Below are 21559 nucleotides of genomic sequence, written 5' to 3'. Positions count from 1 at the left end.
GAGTCAACAGAAACCCTGCCTGTCTCGGTCATCTGGGCAGAGAGCGATCAATGAGCTCCCTCTTGTGGTCGAGGAACATAATTTGCCTTGTAATACTTTAAGTTATGGTGCGTTAAATATGGATTCTCTGTGGTATTGAGGTGCAGATCATTTGCACAATCTTCATCTTAATTGCTTCAAGGCTTAAAATGTCCTTATCTATACTTTTTGTGATAAGTACATGTGTAAACAGGAATAATGGCCATTACCTGGACTTGTTAGTTTACTTATTGCCTCTAATGGTTTGTACATTCAGTGCAGTTTATTTAAATGTAGTAAGTCTTATTTTGAAGGTAAATAATTGCTGTTTGGAGATGATAAAAAAAAAAATATATATATATATATTTTTTATCATCGAGCTCTTTTCATTATAAAATAATTAGATTTTTGTTTTGGTTGTTTTAGCTTCAAACGGTTGTAGTTCCACGTTGGTCTTTGTAACAGAAGTCTGACAGCAGGTGACCATCCAGTGTACTATATTTAGCCTCATACTTATTTTCTCCAGTTTATCCCGCTTTGTTTTATTTTCGGTTTTTTTTCCTACCCATGTAATAACTCATTTGAATGCACAGGCAAAATATGGTGTGGTTTACTTGCAAACGGCTCTTGTCAAAAGCTTCTCAAACACAGTTGGCTTCATCTCTGCAGTATTTCATAATCACTGAATGGAGAATGTAAGCTCTTGTGTTTACCCAAGTACAAGACCCAGTTTCGAACAAAATCTCTCTGGGGGGAGGGCTGCTCGGAAAGGAAATGTTATTAAATGAGGACGTCAATGTCTACAGAACAAACGAACCACCTCTGGCAAAAATGAAAGAATATATTGATTGTGTCAGATGAAACCTGTTGTTAGGTAAAGCAGCTGTTAGTTTTACTTTTTAAAAAAAAGTTTAATAGGTCAACACATTAAGTGCATCCAGTTTAATTTACCAGAAGTTGTCTTTATTAAAAGAGGCATGCCTTTGTGTCTCAGACATCCGCAACAAACAGAAACCTGATCACATCTTGGATAGAAAACCGAGGCCAAATGGTGTCAGAAAGGAGGAATCTTTGGAATAAGAACCTACTGAGACAGAAACTGGTCTGTGGTTTTGGTTGTAATACCCGTCTAATGCCACGTTAGTGCTAATACACTGATTGTTATACTGTGTTATGTATGTTACACAGACTGCATCTGTGCTGGTTGAGTCTGTGTCAGCAGCGCAGAGGCACTGCAATATGAAAAGGCTGATAAAGTGCTCTGAAACATTCTTTTACCAGAGAAAAAAGGCTTATTGAACAATTGTGAAAGTGGCTCTGATTGATACAAATATACATTTCTAAGCCATGTTTTTGTAAAAAGTACAAACAGATCTAACTGCATTATTTATTGCCTGCATAGCATCAAGTAGAAACTGGATGGATTTAAATAGGAACAAATGCACACAATTCAGATTTAAAACTGAAGTTAAATTTGTCTTATTAGCTGGATTTCTGAGATGAAAACACTGATCAGCCTGGTGTAGTTTTACAAGAATATCAGATGTATAGTTGCCATTTTCCTTCTAATAATTTATACAACATTACATTTACTTTTTGTTAGATCTAGTGGAGCAGTCCATTATCTCAGTCTAAATCTTTTTAAAGATTTAGAATTAAGTTCTAATCATGTATGAAATATTTTTCTATATAAAATCCAAGATCTAATAAAGCTTGTGTGAAATATCCACATCACTTTTAGTACTTCTTTCTAAAAAGGTGTGAATGGATGGTGATTTATTTACTGCTAGAGAATTAGTTTTATCGAGAAACAAATACATTATTTTTGAAAGCAGTGTTAAATAAAAAAGGAAATAAGGTGACCAAACAATACGTGTTGCACATCTTCAGTCTCTATGGCCTTTCCTTTTAGACTCTGACAATGGACAGCTCCAACTCAAAAATTAAACCAAAAAATAAATACATTTGTATTGTTTGTATTACTCCTGTGTAAATCCATTCAAAGTCAGGCAAGAATGTGAACTGAAATCATAATTTAGGCACTAATTTAAAAGTAGTTCTGTCCTGGTAAATTCATTTAGACAGTAGAGGCATGCTTTGTAACAAAATACTCGTATTCTTGTATTATTTCATTTTAACAACCACACTAACAACCATGTGCAATACCTGGACTAAAATAAAGGCAACTCCAGCAGTTCGCCTCCTGTAACATTTTCAATCTGAGATGTCTTTCAACAGACGCAAACTACGACTCTCCCAACAGTGAGACTTATCACAACTAAACAACACCCTACACAATCCCTAAATAGAAGATGGTGACAAACCACAACAACTAGCAACTATTATAACCTTGTTGAAAAAAAAAATTATATATATGGCAATAGAAACTCACATAAAAGCTTAAATACCCCTTCCCATTCTGAAAATATCCAAAACTTAATTATACCCAAAATATAATTGATTTGCATAGTGTTCTGTGTCATTAGAACATTTTTCTTACAATATGTACATTATAAAGCATCGCTAAAGTAAGGCAAAATTAAATATAGGAAGAATAATTCAGGTTTTAGTGGAGAACATGTGGAGCCCATTAATGTGAGGAACTAGTGCATTGTAAGAAAACTGCTTCACACAAAGAACTGAGAGAAAAGAACATGCATGAAAAAAATCTCCTGAGGTACAGTCATGAATGAACAGAAACACACCAAAACAAACGTACATCTAAGACACAAAGATTTGGTGGAGAAAAAAAACAAAAACACTTCGTAGAGTTTAAAGACAAAGGTGACCAACCTGTTTTTGCCCCAAAAATATAGTCATGTAAAAGCTGTGTGATACCAGCCCTGCAACAAGTATCTTCAAATGACATTTTTCAATCATTCAAATGCTTGCGCTCTGAAAACGGCGTCGGTCCTAAGTTATGGTGTGTAATCCCATGGCAAAAGAGGCAACAGCTCTCCAGAAAGGCCACCTGAGTATTAAACAGAACCATTAACAGACATTCTGCTGTGGTTGGAGCTGGTTGTAGAAGACATTCAGAAAAGAGGGCAGAACCCTGAAGTTCAGATGAGGGCTGATGATTGTTTAAAACATAACAAAAAAAGGCTGTTTTTGTTTAAATCGTCTCTTTACAGTCTTTGGTTGGTGGACCTGGAGCTCATTCTTGTGAGTGTTACCGGATGGTGCGAGCTTTCAGCAAACAGGTCAAGATTTTTTCCAGCTCAAAGGTTGGACCTTCTTGGCTGCCAAAGCCCTTTGAAGAACTACAAAGTTGAAGTTGAAAAGCACATGAAATTGATTATCTTTGCTTGGAAAATAAATATGCTATGATCTTTTTAAAAATAGTTTAGTATAAATCACTTGATCTAAGAGGTTTCTTCATCAAGTAGTGCCTGAAAAACGAAAAAAATAAATCATCGTAAAAGAGAGTCTTTTTAAAATCTTTCAGAGTTAAGTTGGACTCTTCACAGAGGCCTATTGGGACACAATCACTCTTCCATAGGAATGTACGATAAGATGGAGTGCTCTTGTGCAATGGCAGCCAGTTCTTTGAGGAACTCAGTGAAGAGGACGGTAGCGAAGACTTCTGTCCGATCCAGAGAGATGGCTTTGGGTTTAGGTGGCGGTGAACTCTTCAAGATCCTTCCGGCCTCGCCATGGGCAGGGTGTCTGCTGCTTTTGTCTGAGAACATGGAGGATTTAATAAGTTACAAAATAAAAATAAATAACATTCACGCATGGAAAGACTCTAGTCTACACCATGCATACTCAGACATTTTGTGAACATAATATATTCCTGTTAATGATTTATAAATAATTTCAGCCAGAAAGTAGGATCCCAAGTGCTGCTCTTCTAGAAAAACACTGAACACGTACAAGAAAGGAGAATATTTTAGTTAACCAACTAAAAAATTCCCTTTAAAATTTCCCATCTTAGAAAATACAGCTCTTATCTTTTCGCAAACATACTCCCGACAACGTTTTTTGTAGCTTGTACAACTCTGAAACCATGGGGAATCTATTTCAAGCAGGCTTGAAACTCCAGGGTTTAGCTGGAGCCAAAACTGCAAAGACATATGATTGACAAAATCAAGTAGAATTTATTCTGATTCTCAACAGGAGCCAAAAAGACAATGAATGTATATGTTGTTTTGAACTTAACCCATTTTTGAAAGCAAGTTAGTGAGATTGAGGAACTCAACACCAGCCCAGAGTTTATATTCTGGTCTATTCTAGTCATTGGGTTGCTCATTCTCTCACTGTTATAGATCTATGAGCAGATACAGATTCCAACCATAGCTGGCAAAGAAACAATCCTAGATGTGGGTGTATTGTCACCTGCTGCCATGAACGAAGTCTCCCTGGCCAGCAGCCAGTGCTGGGCGGCAGTGATCAGCTCTGGAAAGTCTTTTCCGGTGGCAGCCAGCTCTTCTATCTGGTGCTTCACGGTGGCTAGTACCTGAAGGGAAACACCAAAAAGAAACAGAGTATTTACACTGATGTAATCAAAGAACAACCTTAAAGTCTGCATCTTACTGAGTAGTACTATAAGAAAGAACACCGTCTTTATTTCAGCATTACTCAAGAGCAGCTACAGTACTGCGATCAGTTTTAAATTCATTGTATTTATATTTTCAATCACTTCTGAAAGCTAAGCTGCATGTTTCAACATCTTTCAAACCCAAATCTTTTGATTTATTTTTCTTCCCTGTGTCTACTTTGAAACAAAAGCCTCGGGGGGTGGGGAAAGGAAGGGTAATAAAAGGCTCACTCCTGCCTACACAAGCATAAATACAACATATTTGTGTTACCTGGTAGAGGGAGCGAACAGTCGGCTGAAAGACCAAGTTGGTGTTGATGAGGAAGGAGCGCAGGAGAGGCTGAGGGTAAGCTGCCAACTGGGCCAGGATGCCCGTCAACAACAAGTTGACATGGAGCGAGTTAGACAGCATGTTCTCCATACGAGACAACAGCACACTGATAAATGGACCTGCAGAGAGAATAATCATAAACGATCTTTTATTTGTGCTGTCTGAATGTAGTTTTTGGTAAATGCAGAGGCTTTCCCTTAACTCACCAGTAAAAGGCACTGCGTGGTTTCTGCCCGTGTTTCCACTGCAAAACTTAGTCCCAAATGGTGAATGCACTTTCTCTGGCTCTGGTGTCTCAGCAGAGAAGGAGGTGAAATCCATCTCCTCCACTTCCTCCACTTCATCTGCTGGTGTGACGGGCTTCTTCAACTCTGCATCACTTTTGACCAGCTTTCCACCTGCTTCAGTGTCCAATGTACGAATGAGCTCCTCATATTGAGCCAAAAGGTCATCACCCAACTCAGCAGCCGTGGTGGTGTTTTGGACGTTAGAATTACAATCTGTCTGACCTTTGGCCTTTGTGTCCAAGCTAATCTTGCTGTTATCAGCCATCAGAGAGTTTGGAAGTGTCAGACTGAGTCCGTTCTTTAGGGGAACTTCTGCTGAGCCTGGTTGGCGCTCAGCATCTCTGGTGTCTTTCTTGGCAACAAGATCGTATACCATGACGTCATCCTGGAACTCATTTTCCTCAATATATGAGCCTTTTACCAACATAATGGCTGTTTTCCTCATCTCCTGGATGTGCTTTGGGGGCTCAGCAGGAGGCTGCTGTGGAGGTTTACTCTCCATGGGAGCTTCAGCAGTCTGCACTGGGCATGCATCGTAACTATCATCCCACTCCAGCTCCTGCTGGTTGATGGAAGGTGGCTCTGTATTCGGCAGCGGGCAGGGTCGAGTGCGCGGCGCCAACGGCTGTGAAACTCTCTTGAGGGTCATCTGGGTTTGCCGACTCTTTAGTCCCGGCTCCTCAAGGACGCCAGGCTGGTATTTTTCAGGAGGCGGGTCCTCACCGTCGTACGGAGCTGACCAAACCTTGCAGGCCCGTATGCAGCTGCTGATGGTCATATGGGCGTCGTAGAGGTAATGAAGATAACTGACATCCAGGTAGATTTCTGAGCCGATGGTGCAGGAGTTACCTGAGCCATCATCCTCTTCTAAGAAGCCCTTGTTTTCCTCTGGGAAAAACAGATCGGAAATGTTGATAAAGGCTGGCATGCAGCGCTTCAGTGCAGCGCTCACACAGAGCAGAACTAATGAGTTTGACATGTAACAACAGGGGGTAAAGTGATGTAATACAGCGAAACAGCAGGAAATCTCACTATTTGATAAATTACTCATCATCATCCCTGCTATATGTTCATATCCCAGGTAAATGCAGACAAACACCTTGCAGTGCACTGTACTCAAAACCGCATTTGAACAGATCTTTTAAATGTAATCTTAATAAATTATACTGTTCATTATACGTTTTTGGTTTTAGTACTCTAACTGCTGCAATGAATGACTTTCCATTTTCCTCTGTCATGCTCTGTTTGTTCTGACTGCACATCACTATTATTGAGGTTATCACACACACACACACACACACACACACACACACACACACACACACACACACACACACACACACACACACACACACACACACACACACACACACACACACACACACACACACACACACACACACACACACACACACACACACACACACACACACACACACACACACACACACACACACACACACACACACAGTAAAATCTTCTGGATGAATTTGTTGCTTGCAGCTGATTTGAAAGCGGCAAAGACAAATGTGGCAGAAAAGCAGTCATTCATTCGTTTGAAGCACATACAGTACTTTAAAAATAAAAATATTCAGTAGTGTCAAAGAGCATGATTAAAACATCCTAGATTTCCTGTCTAATGTAGCTGGTGGGGCGGGGGCTCATTCCCATACACAAACACACCTCAGAGGTGTGAATACCTACTGACACAGAGTTGAAGGGCATTTGTCCAAATCACTACGTCAGCCTGCTTCCCTACGGATTTCAGCTAAGATCATCAACAATCATTCTCATCTGAAACTGCTAGATAACTGCTGACGTCAGGGCAGGAAACACAAGGAGACAATCAGACAGGTTGTAAACGAACACACAGGCTAGCCAAACTTATTTGGAAGAGAAGACAAAGGTTGGTTGTAATCCTTCATCACAGTTTTACAGATCAACTTTCCTAGTTGTGTTGAGTTTTCCTGTGCAACGAGGGATTGTTACCAACATTTTGGATGTGAAAAATTTCTGGTTTACCTCCAAATAAAGCTGTTTGGATAATCTGGCTTTTATACAACCTGTATGATTGTCCCTGTGCTTGTCTCATTGGACTTCATTATAGAAATGTCTCCCTGTTCCCAGATCTAAGCAAATTTGGCAAATACAGTGCTGTCATAACCCACTGAAATGATATCTAAACTGTAAAAATAAGATCCAAGCAGTTTTAAACCTGAAAAATGTTCCTTTAATGTCTTGTCCCCCCTACCTGTGGCCCTGGGGTTGCTGGGACTCTCTGCACCCTTTGAAAAAAGGATGGAGTCCAGCTGTCGCAGGGGCGGGGGGCTGTGATCTGGAGAGCAGCAGGATGGCGTTAATGCCAGGATTTTGGCTGCTGACACAGAGTAGCAGTCCCTCTCCCTCACCACACGTCTCTGACTCAACATCATGTGATTACAGGGGATCAGGTACCTGGGGAGGCAGATGGGAACATATCCTGTTAGGGAAACCAACGGGTGGTCGTAGGAAGGGGAACAGACAGATGGTAACACAAGTCTGCATGGTGGGAGGTAGAGAGTAAAAGCTCATAATGTCATAAACCAATTAGCTGTACCATGCTTCATAACTGGGATAAGTCTGCGTGTGTGCCACTCACCTCAATATGAGCTGCAGCATCACATCTTCACAGTATAAGCCAATGAGAGTGCGGAAAAGTGCCAGTGACACAGTGCCTAACTGGAGAGTTGAACAGAAAAACACAGTGAGACGTTATAACGACTGAGGATGGCTGCTTTTGATACTACTGCTGATATATTTCAGTCTGGAATTCAATCACTGCGCCCAGTCATAGCATAAAAACATTTTCATTGCAAGGCTAGAATTGTGTTACGTAACGTTTTACAAGTTGAGCAGGAATTTTTGAAAACTAAAAATCTGTCATTATGTGTAGGTTAGTTTGAGTTGGCTAAGATAGCTGAATAGTGTCCTCGCATTCGCAGCCATGGATTTGAGAAAGTGGTTGAAGGCTCAACAGCAATAAGTTTATGGCCAAGGGTTGATGACAATGTTACTTTTTGTCGGAGTTGTCGGAGCACCACCGGCTACTACTAGCCTTCGTCTTAATGCTACAGAGGATGGATGATTTAGAAAAGACGGGCCTAAAGAGGTCAGTCTCCAAACCTCCTCCATCAGCCTGTTTGAGAGTAAGAAGAGATGTTTTCTTGCTGCCTGGTAGCAGAGAAGGAACTGGCTGGAGTACTCCGTGAAAGTGGATGCAGCTTTCTGTCATTTGGATACATTTGTTTACACCTAAGTGATTTTCCTTGTGTTTTTAGTCAGATTATTAGAAAATAGTGACAAGAATTCACTATATTTGTGATTTTTAGCGTACAACTGAATTGTGACACTTTCACATGCCAGTAATTTAGTGCTCGCCCTTGGATATTTGTTCTAGCTCCGACACTATGGACCAAAGTGGTAGTCTGACAAGGTGATTGACAGACTGACATTACCACCCACAGAGCCATTTAGCATGGCTAGAAATGAGTGGAAAATAGAGCTAATCAGCAGAGTTTATCCTCAATAAAAGTCACTTTGGCTCTGATTAACCTAAAAAAGGTTTTCCTTCAGTCAAAGGCACTAAAACCTGACCGCATCGAGAGGAAAACTACCTAAAAAGCGCAATTTTTTGAAGCCATTAAACATCAATGATAAAAGCAAGGAAAATAAAATGGTTAAAATGTGGAATATTTGCATGTTAGTCAATGTTTAATTTGGCTTAATGTCAAAAATTTGAAAAGCAAACATGTTTCTTATTTTTCACTGAGTTGTAGGTGTGTCAAAGCTGACTGTTGGCAAACACTGGAGGAGGGAACTCCCTGAGCCGTTTACACAGTCAAACAGCAATGTAAAGAGTGCATTACTTATTCATCTTAATGATTTAGTTCCAAAACATTTGAACAAGATGTTCCGGCATATAGGGCTGTTTTAAAATGCTGATATGCGGTGCTTCGCTAACAGGAGATATCCCTGCAACTGAGCATCACCATGGCAACAATCTGCAAGCTTCTGTGCTGACATTTAAAGTTTCACCATGGGTCCAAGTGCCTCTGGGGTAGTTTATCTGGAGTTATTAAATACAGCATGACTCAAGTTTAAGTGCAATGTGTGATTTCAAGACAAGACATGTAGATCAGGCTTCATCCTGTACCTGGAAGGGGGTGTTGATGCGGCTGACTAGGGTATCTAAAATTTGGACGTTGTCGTGTTGGTGGAGGAGGATGAAGGAGAGGAAGGTCTGCAGCAGGGCCGGCTCAGATACACTCCTCAGGAAAAGGTCGAGGTATGCAGTGGTGGTCATCACCTCCTCCAGGGTGAGCTTCAAAGAGGAAGGGAGGATAGGAGTATGATGTCAACTTATAGAACAAACACAAACATTATGCCAGAGAAAATTCTGTTGACCGCTTCTACAGTGCATAGCAAGATGTTGGGATGTTATGCAGATATTTGTGTACAAATTTGAGTATACAGTACACTGTTTAATTTATTACTGTATTCATTTGTATACTCTAATTCTTCTGCTCTGTGCAGTTAAAGGCAAACAAAACAATTTTAAGTTATTTTTACAGACATTTTACTCGTATGATAATTCTATTTGTAAAAAAAAACATTATCTGTACCAGAAACCCATTTTACGCCAAATACTCGCTCAACCTTATTACTGAGGAACATGACCAATGCTTTATAACCAACTTCCACTGGAATATACTGTATACTTGTTCAAATGAGGCATTGCATGGAGGTGAAGATGAGTACCAACCTTATGGAGAGCTGGTGCTAGGACAGGCACAAGAAATCCATTGTAGATGTAGCTAACTAGCTGGTGTCTGATATCAGGGTGGGCCACCTGGGAACAGTCAATGTTCAGGCACATATCAGTCAAGAGTGCAGTCAAGCAGAAGGCTGCAGCCATTTACCATTTGGGAATACATTTTTCATGTGGCAGAGCCTTGGTGTGCAGCGCTCTTGCACGTTTTCACCTGAATAACAGCATTGCAGAATTCCAGCGAGTTGAGAAACTGGACGAGGGACGGCATCTGGAGCCAGTCCTCTTTGTGAAGGCAGTGCCACTCCTCACTGGGAACCTCCAGCTTGGTGGGCAGCGATGAGTACAGGCCGCTCAGCCCTGTGGCCAGAACCTGAGGGGACAGAGTCAACAACAAATGAAGATCTTACAGTCTTCTTATTATTGACTATTAGACTATTTAATGTCAGCTCACTAATCCTGTAAAATATATTTCAACATCTCCAAAATAGGCAGGTACAACATTTCGTAAACATTCATGGTTCATAGACTATGGTGATCCTCTGAATTCTCCTCGAGCATCAACAGTTTTGAGTGAAAGATCTTGACAACCATTAGACAGATGAGGCCATGAAATTCAGTACAATTTGGATCCCCACAGGATGATTTAAAGTAACTTAACTGACCTTAGATGGTGAACATGGCGGACATACCCGCTATCAGCATGTTAGCGTGGTGAGATTAGCATCTAGCTCAAAATTTCATTTTATAAATTTAACTGGAGCGGCAGAGCTTTTTTCCCCCCGACTATATTAGACTATTATCTATTTTTCTGTAACGCTAATCTCCACAGCAAAACTACACTAAAACAATTTAGGTCTGTAAGATGTTGTACCTGTTCTGTAAAAGAGCACACTGTACTGCAAACCTAGCATGATGTGATATATACAATCTAATGAAAAATAATCCGACGTAAAGTAATTACAGAGAGAATATTATGGGCCTCATTAAACATTAATGAGGCAGTGTATGGTCATAAATGATATATACGCGGCATCTCGGCAGTCGGTTTTACTTTCAGCCTCACAGAAGAGATTTATAACAGTGTTTTACTGCTCACTACAATGCAAAATACTTTTGTAAATCATTTCTTTTGCACTTTTTGATAATGTAATGCAGATGTAAGCAGAGCACTGCAGCCGCCTATATATCAGCCCGCCTGTTCCTCCTTACACAGAAAGACAGCATGCATATGGATTTATGTCTCCTACATGTCAGCTCTATAAATATTTGAGCAGCAAAGAGTTTTATTGCCCATAACTTCCACATCATAATCATCATGATATGGTAATTAGGTCACTAATTAATGCATTAATGTCAACAGACTTTCCACATAACAAATGGTCACTATCAATATTACTGGAGTATTTACAGGGTAGGATTTCAAACAACAGAGTCTGTAGCACTGCAGTCTAATTTAACTGTAAGATGAGTGCATCATTAGTGTTGCACTGATGTATACATCCTCTATAGGATTATCCTTGTAGCCCGCCAGTGGAACCAATTAAATTCAGACTGCAGTTAAACTGGCATTGCATCAAAAGCTATTTTTCATTGCGATGTCTGCAGCTGCGGATAAATGGCATTATTTACATGGGATTAGCTTGCAACCGTGCCACAATCTTCTGAATGCCAGACATTTGTGACATTCAGTGCCAGAGATGTTTTAACCTTGCTTTAAGTGGCTTCATGAATTCATTTGCATATTTTGGCCTGATTATCCCGCCCAGCGTCATAGAAAAAGTCTGGGATTTTAGAGTGGCTGTGAGAGAATAAGAGAGAACAACTCCTCGTACAAAAAGGTTGAGTTAGTTAGGAAAATAAAAGTCTGGGGAAATTCTCAGATAACAAAAAACACAAGCGAAAGAGAGCAAGAGAAAGAGAAACAAGGAACAACAATCCCTCATTTGAGACTGACCGGACAGAAGAAGGTATTTTCTGCCACGTGTTTGGCCACTCGCTCATTCTCAGCGGACAACGACATAATGAGCAGCAGTGCATCTCTGGCTTGCTGGCCCACTGTGCCCTCCCTGTGGATGAAAGGGATGAGCAGAGAGAAGATGAGGAAGTTTGTGGCTCCCTGATCCTCGCTGGTGTGGAAAAACAGCTCCAGAATTGAAGGGTCCTTTGCCAGAACGCAGCACAGCTGGTTGAGCAGCAGCACCAGCTCGGCTTCGACCTGTGGCGCTGCGGTACCAGAACAGGACGACAGCAGCATCATGAGCGGCCGCAGGATGGGTTTGTGATGCAGCAGAGGCTGGTGCGCCTGGCCCACCAGCATCTCATACATCTTCAGCTGCTCCAGCTTCATGTCGTCTGTGAACTCCCTGCGGAGGCTCCACACAAAGAGTCGCTCCATCACGTTCTCCATCACCACAAACTCCAGGATGGGGCCCATGGCGCCGGCCTGACCGCTCTCCTCCTCCATCAGCAGGAAGAGCATGTGTTCCACATAGTTCTGTACTGCGCTCGCCTCGTCTCCAGGGATGGGGCCGAAACGAGGGCCGCCGCTAGAGCCAGTGCTGAGGTTGATGACACTTAGGGAGGACAGGGTGGAGTTGCTGCGCAGGGGATCATGCTTTTCTAGGATCTTCACCACCTACAGTAAGAGACCAGAGGAATATTACTTACAGCTGAACACATTATAACCATACATTTAATTGCAATTAAACCATGCATAAAAATGTATTTTTATGCAAGAACAGCTGCAAAGTAATGAGTAATTATGCTTTGTCATACGTTGTAGAACCAGATTTTGGAGGTTTCAAATAAAGAACACAATACTTATAACAATGACAACAACAATACCTATAAATCACCTAATAAAGTTGTTGTGGTTTCATGCTAATGAAAAACTTAATTGAAGATTTCTCTTTGTGAGAAGAAATACAAATAAATAAATTCACACAGGTCAGGTATTTTTTTTAGTGGTGGTTGACTCTTGGGTTGGAGACATGCATTAGAGTGACACTTCAATTTCTGAGACACTTGAGAGGCCACTACAAAACACCACTGCAATCAGCAGGTAATTTAAAAATAGGGAATTCATTTTTACAATCAGAATGCACTTGGAACATTTTGAAGGGGAGGAAATAAATACAAAATTCTGTTTGGAAGGGGACGGATCTTTATTGGTGGGCCACAAAAATGTATTCTATACATGAAATGCACTGCTCCTTACAGGTAACATGACCTTTAATAGCCACCATTTTGGAGAGCACAATGTAAAGACAAAGATCGACAGAAACTCAATTTGCAAAATCCAAGGAAGACGCAAATTGATTGCTGGGATTTAAAAAGTGCAAAAATGCTTAATCTGTTTCCATTTGTGTCGACAAAGTGGATCCTTAGTATCACCACTCACACAATATACAGTGTGTGTTATACTATAGACACTTGACCTATGGTATAAGTCAGTATTCCTTTTTAATTGCAGTTTTAATCTTATTTGTATAAACAGTGCATGTATACTATCAAATGAAAACCGATACATTGCAGGTAAAATCACTCCCTTCTTCATGACAGGTTAACTATCAACAATAATGGGGTGTAAATAGACCAGCAGCACAGTACAGATCAACTCAGTTTGGTAGAACAGAGTGAAACAGTCCTTTGTGTATCTAGATCCTCCCTTGTGTGTCCACTGCGTAGAAACCAGAGTCACAATAATGGAGCCAGTGTCCCCAGCCTGCCGCTGCTACCATGACAATAACTGGCTGTGTACAAGAGAACTGGGCATGGCTGATGGAAACAAGAGAACAGAGTTCGTAATCCCTGTCGCTGCCCAATGGGGCCTGGTCCAGTGGCCCAGTTCAGGCTCCCTGGCCATTATAGAAGTGACAGGAAGGGGTCAGCTTTGAGAATCATTTGAGGATTTTACGACTGGATATACATATGGAGGAGTCAGACTGTGGTTGTGGGCTGCATGCCAGCATAATACTGACATTATCAAGGTCAGTTGAAGACAGGGTTAAGGTTTAAACTATAACACCTAGAGTATCTGAATTATTTGTAAAGCAGCTGCTAGTAAGCACACATTTGTATAGCCGTTCAGTATACTGTAGGTCTGACAGTGCTGATAAGTCATTGGGTCATTGAATGATTCTGTATCGTCAAAATATAAATGATACAGAAAAAGTTAGTGGGAGTTTGCTCAGTCTAGATCTACATCAAAAAGGTTTAATTTGTAGTCTCAGGACAATCTGTATGAATTAAAAGTGAATTATGGGTGTTGGTGCATTAGAAGGGTGAGCTGTGAGAGGTTGGTCAGATGATAAATGAGACAGAGAAGCAATAATGTCAAACTAGTAGTATCACATTGCCAGACTCCAACTCCACTCTCTGTGTTTGTGCTGTGCTGAAGTCTATTACTTCAGTAAAGTATTAGATAAAGCCGGTGGAGATTGCTTTTAACCCGCAACTGCTCCAGTGGAGCTGCTGAGACTGTGCCAACAGATCCGACTGTGGCTGTTTCCAGGTGTGTGTGTGTAAAAAACACCCACAACCGTGAAAGATAAATTGTGTCCAAAAAAATTATTAAAATACCATAAATGTGTCATGTTTTCAACTTAAGCCGATACTTTGAAGTACACCGATATATAGAACTTAAAGCATTTAAAGGAAATACCCTAGAGGGTGTTGACATCACAAACAAATGTATTAAAAACTTTAACTCAAAAAGCAAATAAAAAAAAGGGAGAAAAACAGCACTTAAATTAAAACTTTAGAAGTTGCAACAATACATTAGTGTTTTTGCTGATGCTGAAGTCTTTTCTTAAAACCTTTGGAGTTTTATGATAAGTCAGCTTGTGAAGTACAGGGCTAGACGTGTGTTTTGACGCATTTCTTATGCATTATTAATACAAGATGACATATGCGGTGTCAGATTCAGGCAGTGCTCTGAAGTGCCAATTTCAAGGTGTTAACACTAGAAAAAGTCTCCCAAATTCACACATAACATCTGTTCTTTTATTTTTAGTTGACAGATGCCGAAAAAAATAAATGTTACTGTAACAAGCAGAACACAACTTCACCTGAGGGATGGGAGCAGCAACAAAGCTAATATGACTGAAACTCTTTTGGTTTGGTTTGACACCAGATAACTAAAGCGGAGTCTGAAGATGCTCTTAGGTGTACACTGGATGGGAGTGTTTCCACATAAACTATATCATCACCAAACAGAAACGCATTCATAAAACTTTGGCATTAGCCATGAATGGAATGAGTCAGTAACTCTGAAGAGTCACAGTGACGAGGAACACACTGCCCATACTTCACTGTCTATAGTTAAAGATTGTTGGCAGCCACAGCAACCAACAGATCACTTTGCATGTCACAACAAACACAATGAGCTCTGTGAGGCCTGGAGAGCAGCAGATAAGACATGGCAAATGAACATAAACATCATCTGCTAAAGACACGAGCAGAGCTTCTTACAGAGGGACAAGGCCAATGCTACTTACAACATGTTGCTCGGATTTCAAGGTTTTCCGAACTGAAACCAAAGTCAAGAGCACTCTTATCGGGCTGCAGATTAAGTAAGCATGGAAATACGACTCTGCAGGAGTGAAATTGTGCTGCCAGTTTGCCTCAAGCTAAACAAGCTTTAATCTGGAACAGGGAGTTCTCATTTTTTCTGCTCACAGTCAGAAACTGGGACTAGTGAGCCTCTTGTATTTTTGATTAAAACAACTTCTTAAAAAGAAAAAAGTGAAATCAAGCAGACTTATTGTCACATGGCCTCTGGATGCATAGGGCTATGGGAGCTTTCATTTGAGTATTTCAATGAAAGTAAATTCCTTTCACTTCAGAACCAACAAAAGTATGAGAGGAATATGAGTGAAGGAATAAATTAATCTGTGAAAATGCATGATTAGATTCCTGATAGATTTACCAGACAGGACTTAATGTATGTGTCAAAAGCAAAGTACAAACCGTCATGTGGCAAAACAATAGTGTAGTCAACCTATCATCATGTTCAGTGCCAAGTCTGTCACTGGTTTGGACTGTTAAACTTGGTGACAGGTGAGTTTGTATTCAAAACAATAAGATAATTTACAACACAGTACTTCTACACCAGTCTTAATTCACCAACCACACTGACAGACACATTCAACATAATGCATGTCACAGGAGTGATTCTAGTTTGACATCAAAATCTGAGCACGTGGTCCACTTACTTTTCCTGTTTCTTTTGTGAAACGACTATTTCCAAGGTCAATAATGAAACTTCAAGCTCAATTTATCAATCAATTAATGTACTAGAATAAGTTCACGTAACTCCTCAAGAAACCAAGTGACATAATATACCTCAGAAAATGAGAATCAGCTGTTAAAGTTCCCTCTCTAGGTATGTTTTTTAGAGATTCTCTGTTAGGAATAATAAATTGCATCTGTGGCAGTATGGTTTTTACCTTGTTAAAATCTTTTAAATCATATCATATATGCCTCAGTCTATAATCTATGAATGTGCAAATTGTTTTCACCTTAAAAGTTTTACTGTCTCTTACTTCACTTCATTTTAGGTGTTTGTGCACTGGAGGTTTCCACATCACACGTTTGTGAGTTCTGATATCAAAAATCCATGCTCGTATGTCCAAACATTCCCAGATGAGCGAGGACAAAACTTTCAGCTGATGAATGTGAAAACAGCCTTTCTAGTGTCAAACTCTGCACAAACAACCTTCTGCACGGTGAAGGTCAAACGTTCAAATGAAATAACAATAAACAAAACACATTTTTTTGAGTGGAGGGGGACTTAAGGGCTTACAAGTCTACACATCTGCATTAAACCACACAGCTTCTGACCAAATAACACAACTGATCCCTACAAGCTTATCTGGTGGCAAATTTAATAAAAACAGAGGAATTCGGCTAATTTAGAGCACCACAGAGGCCTCTCAAAAAAGGGTCAAACCCCACTCTGACAGCCTCTAATGTAGACGTAAAAAGCAGCTGACACTTAGTTACCAACACACTTTTCTATTCCCTCTGTATTTGGCCCGGGTGACACTTTTGTCAGTGTGGATAACGTTTGTTCTTCTCAGTGTGGGAGGAGAAGGTCTCGCAGGCAGCCAGGACTCACAGGGGTGAACAGGGACACATGCTGCTGCAAAGAGCCAAGAGTCTGAGACAGTCGGCTTCACACTGCCAAGATTCCACCGGCCACAAACTGCACTGCAGTTTAGTGTTGTTCAGGCGCTGGAGCCAGTCTCTACCGTCAATGAGGTAGAAGTAGAATTTGTTTCTTAATGAGAATAACTTTGGCATGTGTTTAAAGTGGCGGTTCCCAACCATATTTTTGTGTTCCCAATGGGTCACAAAATAGATCTGGGGTGTGACAAGATGATTAACTGGAACTTTCACTGGTCTTTGCACTTTCCCTGAAGTTTGATTGAGGCTCAGAGGTGGCAATTTTGAAAATATTTTAAAAGGAATAATTTTTCAGTTTTGGAAAATGCTTGTTTACTTGCCAGGAGTTAGATGACTGTGTGTGTACATGTATGAGCATGAGGCTGGAGGCGATTAGCTTAGCTTACCCCAACTTATCGGTCCAAAGCTCAAAAGTACAGCCACAAACACTTCAAAAGGTTTACTAGTTAATACACTGTATCTCGTTATTTTAATCCACACACAAACAGAAATGTGAAAATGTGTGGTTTCACTTGGAGTTACACGCCAAAAGTTGAAAAGGCTGTCCAGTAAGAAAGGAAGACTATCTGCACAGAAGCTGGAGGGACAAATTAATGTTAATCAGGAAAAAGTTAAAGGATGTAACTCCCTTTACAACCACAAATCAACTCCCAGCCTTTTTTCTATACGTAACACACAGAATTGTATTTTTATTTATTTTGCATTTTTGAAGAGGCAGACGGAGAAGAGAGGGGAATATTACATGCAACAAAGGTCCTTGCAAAATTCTCTGCAAAATGTAAATTAGTGTGTTTCCGGAAACGTCAAACTATTGCTTTAAAGGTGTATGACTCTTGATTTTGCGCTGGCGTTTACCTGAGCCCAGTGGTTCTTGAACACAATCATGCAGGTCTCTGGATCCACCCCTTTCAAGACCAGAGACTGCCCATCTCGGTTTCCATTGGCAACCATGGAGGCCATCATGGTGACCGGATCATATGTGGATTAAACCATGTCATAGGCAGGAGAAGAAGGACATTCCTGACTGCTTACTGGGTGCAACCATAACCACAGGAGGAAGCATAATCACAGAGGACCTAAGGACACAGAAAAAAAACAAAAAAAACACACATCATCACACACACACAGAGCCACAAAAAGTTGCTCCATAAAATAGCAGTACAGATGCAATGATATGACTGGTGAGTGCAGTGCAATTCTCTCCCTCTGCATGGCTAGACAGCAGCTATGACAGGCACGCAGGAAAGAGAACAATAACAAGCAAAGTCAGATGACTCAGTAGAGGAGAGAAAGAGACACATCTTGCTCGACTTTGGCTCAGAGAGTCGCCTGCCGCACTCTGGACTTCGGATGGAGCTGTCAAATTGCTTTTGGAATACCTCAAACGCCCAAAGTGGATTCCTGCAGGCCCCCTGACATCACTCTCATTACAGAAACATTTTTTGACATCAGAAGGCAAATGGCAACTGGGTGTGAACAACTCTGGCTGAATGTGGGAGTTAGGGGGGAACATAGTTTTGTATATGACATGAATTTGGTATGTGTGAGTTTTCTTTTTTTGGAAGACATTATATAACATATTTTGGCAAGTGAGGTCTGCACTGCTCACACTGCTTATTTGTATGATATATATATATTATTTCAGTTGAAAATAGCTTGCGGGCAGCTTTGCAGATCAGTTCCAACACTCACATTGGCACTGTGGAAATTTGGAAGATGCCCACTTTTTCCCCCAGAAAGGAACTCATTTGTTGTTTTCCTTGGAGAGGACATTACTGGAAAGATTGATTCTGTTAAGGAAGACAGAAGTTTTCTTTGACCACACTGGGAACAGAAAGTAGTAGTGCTTTTTCAAGCACGATAATGTGAGAAAAAAAAACACTGAGGTTAAATCCAGCTCTCTGCTACACTGTACCATGTTTTCAGGTATTCGCCTGCACTTCAAGAGGAAGGATGTTAGGATGGGCCTCATGGCCTCATGTTTCCTCTGCAGACAGTGAATGTTTGTTAAGATTGTCATTATGATTTGAAATGAGATCATCTGTACAGTACAGTAGACGAGAATCACAGCCATGTTCAAAGAATCTTTCACAGAATCTCTCCAAGAAGTCTACAGCCATGCTGGCAGCTCACTTAGGCTGTACTTTGGCACAGCGGTGCTTTTGAGCTAAATGCTAATGTCACCATGCTAACATGCTTACAGTGACAGTGTTAACATCCTGATGTTTAGCAGGATTAACACTTTACCACCGGATGATGGCATAGAGGGAAAGACAGCCAATTTAAAGTTATTCGGATTCATTATCTGGAAATCATCAATTTCTGTACAGCATTTTGTGCCAATATATTGAGTAGAAGCTCAAATATTTCACTGAATAAATAACTTATAAAGTAGAAAGTGTGCCAATAGTTGTATATACATTTCACTAAAAACCTAAAATATCAACCTTATGGTGGTGCTACAGGAAAAGTCAGAAGGTTTAATTCTCAGGAGATCAAGAATGCCTGCACACAATTTCATCTAAATCCCTTCAATACATATTTATTTCTGGACCAAAGTGGTGGAGCAACAGACTTGAGCCATGCCGCTAGAGTGGTATTGTGCACAATACAGGATCATAATTATGAAGTCTGACACCACAGGGAATCAACTGTAAAACACACAGCAGCTGCATGCTACAATACCAAATTAGAGCCTCTAGCTCCTGCCCCTAGATGTGCCTCTAAACCAATCACAGCTTACCCCCTTCTTTTGAATCCACTTTTCCCCAAGTGCCACAGAAACACCCCCACCAACCACAGAGTTTAGGCATAACAAGACACAGAGTCAAACTTTCACCATCTGCTTTCAGTTAGAGAGTGCCGGCTGGTTGGATTCTTGAGAAGGAATGTAAAAGCAGCGTGGAGAGTGTGTCAGATTGTGTGTATGTGTGTGTGTGTTGGGTGGGAGAGGGAGGGGTGGGGTTCTTACCTTCGCTGAACCATCTTTAATAGGGACGGGTTGCAGACAAGGACCCCATTCTTGTCCTGTTGTCACAAAAAAAAAAGAGAGACGAAGATATGTCAAGAGAGGACTAGGAAGCGGGTGTCCGTGTGAGAGGCCAGGCGTGGTGGGAAGTGACTGGACATGAGTAAGCTTCTCCGAGCGCCACTTGGATGGAGATGGAGAGAAGGAGGTTACACGCAGGGAGCGAGTGAGGGAAGAGCAAGGAGGGGGAGGGAGTTAAAAAGGAAAAACAGGGTAAGAGAAAGTCTAAAAAAAAAGGAGGAGGTACAGGAAAAACAACAACAACCATCTCCACATGCATATAAAGCACAGAATAAACCAAATGTCAGCAGCACTTAATATTTCTGTAGGAATGCAAACCTCATGATCCCTCCATCATGGGAGAATAACACTATTGTCATTTTTAATTAGTGTTGTCATTTGGCATCCTTCTCAACAGCGAGAGGCCCATTCCTCACCAACATTACAACTAGCCCTCCTAGGGACTTACACCAAGCCATCATGGGAATCATGTCAGCAGCCTCAAAAGAGAGTTTTTAACCTCATGTACAATACAACACACTGACCACTGATGTTGATGTTTTGGTCTGCAAGAATTTCAAAATGTGGGTTTCTTGGAGAACGTGCAATCTCTAATAAAAGCGTGATGTCGTGTAAACAGAAGGAGTGAGAGGGAGACAGATGGAGATGTGTGTGGGTGAGTGTGCTAAAGAGGAGTCATCAAACACTCATTTTGTTTTTCAGGCTGGTTTTGTGCCTTGCAATGGACTCACACATGCAATTATTCCACTAAGTATAGAAGCCACCCATGGAGTTGTACATTCATTGGTAAATGGCATTTGTACATTACTTTCAATGCAAGTTAGACACATTGTGATTAAATGCTGATCCGCTCTAGCAACGGCCTGAAACTTAATTTTCCTATTTAAAAGGCCTGACAGCAGGTTTAACAATGGTTGCCATGCTGGAAACCAGCTGCTGATTGCTTTATTTGTATCCTTAACTGCAGTTATAATGTTCCTGTGTAATCATACCTCCTGATAAAGAATATTTTACATAACACACATATATCTAGTTTCTCTGTGTCTCAATTTAACATAAAACAGATTTAACCAAAAACAAGTGGTTCATCCTCACTAGCAGAACTTACTGCAGATATAGATTTGTACATGTTGGCTGACAAGTAAGACATTACAGTAGAAAATACCAAGGATATGTTTAGGTCATTAAGAAAAACAGTGTCATTATTACATAGTTTGTCCACCAGTGAGACAGAAAAAAGTTTATTTTTTAGAGCTCCAAATGAAAATGTTTCTATTTTATGTAAAAGAAAAAAACAACAACAAAGCAATAAGCAAATTAAAGAGATTTTTCAAAA

At 40.7% G+C, this 21559-nt stretch overlaps 1 protein-coding gene across 1 annotated transcript in view; it reads right to left on the bottom strand.

The window, feature by feature from the left end:
• Positions 1 to 959: 959 nt before the first annotated feature.
• The window catches only part of fhip1aa (FHF complex subunit HOOK interacting protein 1Aa), a 32301-nt gene continuing 11701 nt past the window's right edge, over positions 960 to 21559 (bottom strand). The window contains exons 2-13 of the mRNA XM_051384764.1: positions 20146 to 20201; positions 18030 to 18250; positions 11941 to 12621; positions 10198 to 10356; positions 9978 to 10064; positions 9369 to 9536; positions 7815 to 7894; positions 7428 to 7630; positions 5096 to 6064; positions 4830 to 5008; positions 4357 to 4477; positions 960 to 3700 (exon numbers count right to left, since the gene is read on the bottom strand). Of these exons, the coding sequence (XP_051240724.1) occupies positions 3507 to 3700; positions 4357 to 4477; positions 4830 to 5008; positions 5096 to 6064; positions 7428 to 7630; positions 7815 to 7894; positions 9369 to 9536; positions 9978 to 10064; positions 10198 to 10356; positions 11941 to 12621; positions 18030 to 18137 (2949 nt within the window). The 5' untranslated portion in view covers positions 18138 to 18250; positions 20146 to 20201 and the 3' untranslated portion in view covers positions 960 to 3506. The remainder of the gene's footprint in view (positions 3701 to 4356; positions 4478 to 4829; positions 5009 to 5095; positions 6065 to 7427; positions 7631 to 7814; positions 7895 to 9368; positions 9537 to 9977; positions 10065 to 10197; positions 10357 to 11940; positions 12622 to 18029; positions 18251 to 20145; positions 20202 to 21559) is intronic.

The sequence above is a fragment of the Dicentrarchus labrax genome, unplaced genomic scaffold (assembly GCF_905237075.1).
Source record: "Dicentrarchus labrax unplaced genomic scaffold, dlabrax2021, whole genome shotgun sequence".
Lineage (NCBI taxonomy): Eukaryota > Metazoa > Chordata > Actinopteri > Moronidae > Dicentrarchus > Dicentrarchus labrax.
This window is presented reverse-complemented; position numbering and strand designations above follow the sequence as displayed.